Source organism: Cyprinodon tularosa, unplaced genomic scaffold (genome assembly GCF_016077235.1).
Source record: "Cyprinodon tularosa strain WSP-4 unplaced genomic scaffold, ASM1607723v1 ctg30, whole genome shotgun sequence".
Classification (NCBI taxonomy): Eukaryota; Metazoa; Chordata; class Actinopteri; order Cyprinodontiformes; family Cyprinodontidae; genus Cyprinodon; species Cyprinodon tularosa.
In genome coordinates this window covers 251,078-260,406 of record NW_024039008.1, presented here as the reverse complement: position 1 = coordinate 260,406, position 9,329 = coordinate 251,078, and the positions used below count along the sequence as shown (strand labels likewise).

The following is a 9,329-nucleotide window of genomic DNA, read 5'->3' as shown; positions in this document are numbered from 1 at the left end:
TGAAACTCAAGCTTTCCAAACGGACATGGAAAAAGGTTTGCAGGTCTGGCATGATTAGGGACAGAACAAGCAATATGTCTTTTGATGATGCTAATCATATCGTGTGTTTACTGCTGAGTAAAGACAACGCTAATTGATGCTAAAGAATGGACTGCATGCTACGCTATGCTACAGGAATATGTGTTGAGCTGTTGCTAAAGCTTAGACCAGCTTTATTCACTAAGGATTTAAACACTGATCTAACATTAGTGTTCATGTGTTCCTCAGATGCTCATTACATTTCCATTACCAAGTATGACCAAGAGTCATTTAGTGGAAGCCTGATGTCTATTCGCTGCTAGCTATTTCAAAGAGGGTAAAGAATCATTTAACTAAAGGTTATTGGTTCCTGATTAAGCAAATCATTTAATAAAACATTATTTGGCCAAATAATGTTTTATTCACCTCATGGATTTGCATTGTGAATTGGTCTGAAAACATTCCAATTTCTTTAAAATTAGTGAAAAGCTAATTTGATCATATCCCAAATTCTTCCAGATAAACTTTGGTTTCAAACACCGAATCCATCTTAACCTGTAATATGTTTTTCAACCGGTTTCCCCTTCCTCTTTGTACATAGTAGTTAGTTTAGTTTAGTTGAGTTTTACTAGTCTTAGTTGAGAGTGTTAAACTGAAATATGTTTGACGTGGAGCTGAATGATTTTTGTTAATAAAATCTTATATTTTGAACAGAAGTTGTGGTGAATTTATTCCATGTATGTGCAGAATTAACTGTTTGACCATGATTAGTGCTCGAATCACTCTTTCATTTATTGTTCTAACACACAGTTAGTAGGACTGTGTGTCATAAACAGTGTATAACAGCTGAAATAATATCTAATTAAATAAGATATTTTACCACCCCTACAGGGGAGGGCAATAAACATCTTAAAGTATCAGAAACATTAATTCCCAGCGGGCTGGGAATAGAATTTAACTATAGAATCACAACATAAATATGGCGTCCCTGATTGCTGGGCCCATTAATTGTAACATTTATTTAGCGTCCCATGCGACTGGGCTCATTGAATGTAACATTTAATTGGTGTCTCAGTTTGGTCATCGAATACAACGGTCATTCTGCACATATATGAGAATAAACTTAGAGCCATTATTGAAAACCGTGTGAAAGCATTAACATCAGCTCTCACCACTCAATAATGAAATCTTAAACTCACAACCTAAGAATCCAATACCAGATGTCTTAGCTTATATGAGTAGAAAATATAACCTTTGACATTATTGGAGCATCAAAATATAGAACATTTAACAACATCTAATAACTCCAAAATATCTCTCCAGCTAGTGATAACCAACTTTACTTCAAAGCAAAACTCAGATGATTCAAATCAATCTGATCACTTTGGTCCAACTAAAACTAAAAGATTTAACTCCCAAGTTAGTCTTATCGTTCGACCAAAATTTATGCACATCTATACCTAGATGCTGCCATTTGTGGTTTCTATAACCACATCCCAAAATTGAAAACTCCCAAGTTATGCTATTTCAAAGTCACCTCCAGTCCAAAATAGGTTAGATGCCTCGAAATTTAACCTCAATCCCTTTGTCTATTAGTCTAATAAGACTCCTAAACACTTATTTTATATTGTGTAGAGCAAGATTTGTTGCCAGATTTAACGTAAGTTAATCTGTGATCCTACCCGACCAAAAGGGGGTGGATTCAAATTAAATTGCTTAAAATCCCTTAAAGAAAGGTGAATCATAAGCAAAATTGCTTGTAAGTCCTTAAAAGGTAAGCTTTGCGCCAAACTGCTTATAAATCCTCAGAGACAGGTAAAGCATGCGCTAAAATAGCTGGTAAATCCTAAACAAGGTGTAGCATTTTTAACACTGAAAGAAAAGTGTTTCTTTGATATCACAGAAAAGGGTGAAGCAAAAGCAAAATTGCTTGTAAGTCCTTAAAAGGTAAGCTTTGCGCCAAACTGCTTATAAATCCTCAGAGACAGGTAAAGCATGCGCTAAAATAGCTGGTAAATCCTAAACAAGGTGTAGCATTTTTAACACTGAAAGAAAAGTGTTTCTTTGATATCACAGGGTTAAAGATAACCCGTGACCCGTTTCTACACACATAAAATAAGTCCTTACAATATGTATATGTAAATATACAAGTATAGTGGGTATTGACTGGATTGTGTTCTTTTGAAATTTCTTCATAACTTGTGTTTTTGTGCCATCAGCTGAAAATGGATCCAAGCATCCTCAATTCTGGGCACACCATTGACTCCATAGGCATAGAGAAACAGAAACAAATTGTTGCAAAGCTTATCCACTTATCCCCAGAAAAGCAGGATAACCTAAACAATTTTAACCTCAGCCTATGTGAAGAAAAGATTCAAGAATTAATTAACTTAATTCAAAACCCAAATGGAAACTTTCTGATAACAGATGTACTCTGTGAGCTCACGCTTCTTTATCAGCTTAAATCCCAAATCAAAGCTAAACAGTACTCTGAGTTAGAAGCCAAATATCAGATGATCTTCCACAGAGTAAGTGCTGCAAACATTTTATTGTCAGGAGCTGACAAGATCAAAGACCCATGTGGCCAGACTGACCATGCCTCAGAACAAACAGTGACCCCCCTCTTGGAGAAGCTATGCAATAAACAAAGCAAGCAGACTTTGAATCAACAGGAGGTCACCCCAGTCAAAAGGAGAACAGTTCCTGAAGCAGATACAAAGTCTCTAAACTCTGAGTTAACACTAAATAGATCTGAAGATGTTCAAAATCAAAGTAGTGTCGCAGACAGAGAGAAACAAGTAGATCACTTGGTAAACTCAAGCGGTTTAAAATTTTGCAAAGGACAGCCATGCAAACCAATCTCTGTCTCACTCTCCGTTGACCGAGCATCAAGTGCCAAAGTTCACACCTTGAAAAACTCTGAGGAGAACCAGTCTCCCTTGTGTCATCAAAGGTTAGCTCAAAACCCCCCACCACTTAATGAGCAGAACCAGCTTCCTGACGGGCCAGGTCCACAGAGTGACCATAGAATTCAACAAATTGAATCCTTGGCCAAAGACATTGATATTTTTGACCCAGAAAATCAACACTCCAACATAGCTGATTATCTGCAAGAAGTTGAGCACTGTCTAAAACACAGGTGGCAAACTGGTTCCAGAAAGAGCCGTGTGGCTGCAGGTTTTCTTTCCAACCAAGCAATGGCACACCAGACTCCATTCATCTCATCAAGTCATCATGTTCAGATTGGACTCACTTGATGAGATGAATGGAGTCTGGTGTGCCATTGCTTGGTTGGAAAGAAAACCTGCAGCCACACGGCTCTTTCTGGAACCAGTTTGCCACCCCTGGTCTAAAAGACTTGCCATTCCCTTCTTCTCGTGAGAAACTGAAGCTGATTTGGAAAACAACAGCTAGAAGCGTCCATGTTTTCATAAAATCTCTTCCTTCAAAAATCAGAGAAAGTTATTCAGCTCTTTGTCAAACCTTAAGAGAAGAATATTCTGGTTACAGAGATCCGGCGTTAGCAACGCTTGAGGCATCTTTAGTTCTCCAAGGAGAACAAGAAACACCCAGAGAATATTACTTTCGCTTGAGACAGGTTTATTTTGAGGGCTGCAGTTCTCCAGATATTGACGAAGAAGATCACACATTTAAAGCATTGTTCATCCAAAATCTACATGAAAGTGTACGATATGATGTAGCAATGCATTGCAGGATAGAAAACCTTCTATGCAGGAAACTCGCAGATATGCTCAGCTTGTTTGGGAAATACGTCTCAAATCAGATAGATTTCAAATCAAGCTTAGAGTTTTTAACCTTCAAACAAAGAACAGGAACAGAAACAGACACAGATTCAGTTCCCCAGTGGTTCACCAAGATGAAGGAATTAATGACTTGAGAGAACGAAAACCTGAACCCCCAGATAAAGGTCATAAACCTTCACATCACAGTGCAAAATCAAAGGTTTACACTGGTAAAGGGGGGTATCAACAAGCTACAGAAACAACAACAAAAGAAAACTTAGAACAGATCTGCAAAACAGTTCTTACAGAGCTACTGGCTTCTCTGACCAATCACAAAGTACTACAATTCCAAGCTAATGGTAAAACTTATCATATCCAAGAGTATGATAGTTGCTGATAATTTCTAACATACTTTAACCTATTTAATCCTTTCTTTCTTTTGTTTCACAACTTGAGAAATGATGAAGGTTGAACAACAGCGTCATGAAGGTGTTAGGAAATTTTGTTAGGAATGTATATATTTGTGTATCAGGGTCAGACTTTCCTGCCAGACCTGCTTCAACCAGACGCAAAACCTCTGGAGAAAATGAACTGTTTTATGATAAGATAGGGTCAGCTTCTGCCAGACCTGCAACAAATCCTCCAGGGACAAACACTGGAGAAGATATGAACCCTAAATGAACTTTCTTCCTGCCAACAGGAACCTGACTCATCACCGCTCCAGATCTCATTGCTTTATGGACCTATTTGTGATCTGAAAACAAAGAACTGCATCTTTTATTTCCAGATCAAAAGGGGGATATGTTGTGCCATATGCCATGATCATACTTTTTGGACATTGGGAAGCAGTGTCCATATTTCATCCTGATAGGATGACCAGAGAAGAAAACACAGCTTTGATGAATAACAGCTTGGGGACTTCAGCAGCCCCCCCTTTTTCAGCCAAAGCAGCCACATGGAAGTCACAGAGGTGTGACCAACCACCCCCCCCCCCTCTGTGAGGGCAGAACAAAACCACAGAGCACACAGGATTCTTGCTCTCTTTTGCCTCTTCTCTCTTTCTCCCTCGTCTGATCCAGCCTGCTTCTGCTCCTGCGCTCAAAGCTGGGGCCCACTGTGGCCCACAGTGGAGATGCAGGGCCAGGGGAACCAGATCCCCAGAACCATCAAGGATGAGTCAGAACTCTTCAGAACCTAACTGCTGCAAACAGAACCTTTGCAACACATTTCTCTTGAGTTTCAGAACTTACAGAGCCAAACTGGATGAAGACCATGCCCTGGTGTGAGACTGAGGGGACCCCTGCTGTGAGACTGAGACAAAGAGCGCCTGACTGCAGAGCTGCAAAACTGGATGAAACTCAAGCTTTCCAAACGGACATGGAAAAAGGTTTGCAGGTCTGGCATGATTAGGGACAGAACAAGCAATATGTCTTTTGATGATGCTAATCATATCGTGTGTTTACTGCTGAGTAAAGACAACGCTAATTGATGCTAAAGAATGGACTGCATGCTACGCTATGCTACAGGAATATGTGTTGAGCTGTTGCTAAAGCTTAGACCAGCTTTATTCACTAAGGATTTAAACACTGATCTAACATTAGTGTTCATGTGTTCCTCAGATGCTCATTACATTTCCATTACCAAGTATGACCAAGAGTCATTTAGTGGAAGCCTGATGTCTATTCGCTGCTAGCTATTTCAAAGAGGGTAAAGAATCATTTAACTAAAGGTTATTGGTTCCTGATTAAGCAAATCATTTAATAAAACATTATTTGGCCAAATAATGTTTTATTCACCTCATGGATTTGCATTGTGAATTGGTCTGAAAACATTCCAATTTCTTTAAAATTAGTGAAAAGCTAATTTGATCATATCCCAAATTCTTCCAGATAAACTTTGGTTTCAAACACCGAATCCATCTTAACCTGTAATATGTTTTTCAACCGTTTTCCCCTTCCTCTTTGTACATAGTAGTTAGTTTAGTTTAGTTGAGTTTTACTAGTCTTAGTTGAGAGTGTTAAACTGAAATACGTTTGACGTGGAGCTGAATGATTTTTGTTAATAAAATCTTATATTTTGAACAGAAGTTGTGGTGAATTTATTCCATGTATGTGCAGAATTAACTGTTTGACAATGATTAGTGCTCGAATCACTCTTTCATTTATTGTTCTAACACACAGTTTGTAGGACTGTGTGTCATAAACAGTGTATAACAGCTGAAATAATATCTGATTAAATAAGATATTTTACCACCCCTACAGGGGAGGGCAATAAACATCTTAAAGTATCAGAAACATTAATTCCCAGCGGGCTGGGAATAGAATTTAACTATAGAATCACAACATGTATGACTAACTGAGTAGAGTAAGGAAGGGACATGGAGGGAGTGCGATAGAGAAACTGCTGTATTATATATTTATTTATGCTGCTCATTTAATATGTTCACCTTTATCAGGCAGAACCAATAGAGGAACAAGCCATGAGAACGTGGAAAACTTTTAGGAACTACTGGACAGCAGAGTTGGTTTGCATCATTTCAATAATCAAGACATATTCAGAACTATTTCAAGGATAATTTCTTAACATATTTATTTTGTTGTAGGTGCAGAACCCAGAAAACATGCAGCAGTACTGTAGCCACCATGCTGAAAATACAAAGATCTAGCTCTTGGGAGGAATTATCCATCTAAATATACACCCAAAAGTTTATCAAATATATCAAGCTTGGTTTTGAGCTTTGTCCAGTTGTGTTAACTTGGTTCAAGGGGCTTCAAAACTGGCCTCACTTACAGAGCCACTCATCAGTAGCACGCTTGTATAAGACAGCAGCAAGAACAGGTATTTTACAGCTTCTAAAAGGGCTATGCAAAGCCCACAACAATAATAACATTTTTATTATCATGTCTCTAGATATACAATACAAAGGGCCGGATTTATCAAGATCCAATTTTGCGTGCAGTAATTTGCGCTCGCAAACTGGAATTTTGCGCGAGGGGCTGAACCATGGTTTGCGGGTGATTTAACAAGAGAGATTGCGTAACTGGTGGCAGGTGCAAAACTGTTGGAGACGCCCTATTTAAATGATGGTTTTGCGCGTTTTGTGGTTTGCGGCAAAGTAGTTTGTATTTGTAACTAGTGCATTAAGAAATTTAAATCTTACAGTAACACCCCCACCCCCTCCAAAAAGAAAAAAAAAAAAATATATATATATATATATATATATATATACAGGTGCTGGTCATAAAATTAGAATATCATGAAAAAGTAGATTGATTTCAGTAATTCCATTTAAAAAGTGAAACTTGTATATTATATTCATACATTACATACAAACTCATATTTCAGATGTTTATTTTGTTTAATTTTGATGATTACAAATGACAACAAATGAAAATCTCAAATTCATCATATCAGAAAATTAGAATATTACTGAAGACCAATAAAAACAAAGGATTTATAGAAATGTTGGCCAACTGAAAAGTATGAACATGAAAAGTATGAGCATGTACAGCACTCAGTATTTAGTTGGGCCTCCTTTGGCCTGTATTACTGCAGCAATGCGGCGTGGCATGGAGTCGATCAGTCTGTGGCACTGCTCAGGTGTTATGATAGCCCAGGTTGCTCTAATAGTGGCTTTTAGCTCTTCTGAATTGTTGGGTCTGGTGTATTGCATCTTCTTCTTCACAATACCCCATAGATTTTCTATGGGGTTAAGGTCAGGAGAGTTTGCTGGCCAATTAAGAACAGGGATACCATGGTCCTTCAACCAGGTACTGGTAGCTTTGGCACTGTGTGCAGGTGCCAAGTCCTGTTGGAAAATGAAATCTGCATCTCCAAAAAGTTGGTCAGCTGCAGGAAGCATGAAGTGCTCTAAAACTTCCTGGTATGTGGCTGCGTTGACCCTGGACCTCAGAAAACACAATGGACCAACACCAGCAGATGACATGGCACCCCAAACCATCACTGACTGTGGAAACTTTACACTGGACTTCAAGCAACGTGGATGAAGTGCCTCTCTTCTTTTCCTCCAGACTCTGGGACCTTGATTTCCAAAGGAAATGCAAAATTTACTTTCATCAGAGAACATGACTTTGGACCACTCACCAGCAGTCCAGTCCTGTTTCTCTTTAGCCCAGGCAAGACGCTTCTGACGCTGTCTGTGGTTCAAGAGTGGCTTGACACAAGGAATGCGACAGCAGAAACCCATGTCTTTCATACGTCTGTGTGTGGTGGTTCTTGAAGCACTCACTCCAGCTGCAGTCCACTCTTTGTGAATCTCCCCCACATTTTTGAATGGGTTTTGTTTCACAATCCTCTCCAGGGTGCGGTTATCTCTCTTGCTTGTACACTTTTTTCGACCACATCTTTTCCTTCCCTTCGCCTCTCTATTAATGTGCTTGGACACTGAGCTCTGTGAACAGCCAGCCTCTTTAGCGATGACCTTTTGTGTCTTGCCCTCCTTGTGCAAGGTGTCGATGGTCGTCTTTTGGACAACTGTCAAGTCAGCAGTCTTCCCCATGATTGTGTAGCCTATAGAACTAGACTGAAAGACCATTTAAAGGCTTTTGCAGGTGGTTTGAGTTAATTAGCTGATTAGAGTGTGGCACCAGGGGCCATCAATTTTGAACCTTTTCACAATATTCTAATTTTCTGATATGATGAATTTGAGATTTTCATTTGTTGTCATTTGTAATCATCAAAATTAAACAAAATAAACATCTGAAATATATGAGTTTGTATGTAATGTATGAATATAATATACAAGTTTCACTTTTTAAATGGAATTACTGAAATCAATCTACTTTTTCATGATATTCTAATTTTATGACCAGCACCTGTATATATATATATATATATATATATATATATATATACACTCACCGGCCACTTTATTAGGTACACCTTTCCAACTGCTGGTTAACACTTAATTTCTAAGCAGCCAGTCACATGGCGGCAACTCAGTGCATTTAGGCATGTAGACATGGTCAAGACAATCTCCTGCAGTTCAAACCGAGCATCAGTATGGGGAAGAAAGGTGATTTGAGTGACTTTGAACGTGGCATGATTGTTGGTGCCAGAAGGGCTGGTCTGAGTATTTCAGAAACTGCTGATCTACTGGGATTTTCACGCACAACCATCTCTAGGGTTTACAGAGAATGGTCCAAAAAAGAGAAAACATCCTGTGAGCGGCAGTTCTGTGGGCGGAAATGCCTTGTTGATGCCAGAGGTCAGAGGAGAATGGCCAGACTGGTTCGAGCTGATAGAAGGGCAACTGTGACTCAAATAACCACCCGTTACAACCAAGGTGGGCAGAAGAGCATCTCTGAACGCACAGTACGTCGAACTTTGAGGCAGATGGGCTACAGCAGCAGAAGACCACACCGGGTGCCCCTCCTTTCAGCTAAGAACAGGAAACTGAGGCTACAATTTGCACAAGCTCATCAAAATTGGACAATAGAAGATTGGAAAAACGTTGCCTGGTCTGATGAGTCTCGATTTCTGCTGCGACATTCAGATGGTAGGGTCAGAATTTGGCATCTACAACATGAAAGCATGGATCCATCCTAC

General features: G+C 39.2%; 1 protein-coding gene across 1 annotated transcript; it reads left to right on the top strand.

The window, feature by feature from the left end:
• The first annotated feature begins 888 nt into the window (after positions 1-888).
• LOC119787661 lies at positions 889-3,916 on the top strand. The gene is made up of 3 exons (XM_038291643.1): positions 889-1,873; positions 2,047-3,144; positions 3,366-3,916. Exons 2-3 carry the CDS (start codon positions 2,244-2,246, stop codon positions 3,914-3,916), a joined length of 1,452 nt encoding a protein of 483 aa, XP_038147571.1. The 5' UTR covers positions 889-1,873; positions 2,047-2,243.
• The last annotated feature ends 5,413 nt before the right edge of the window (positions 3,917-9,329 follow it).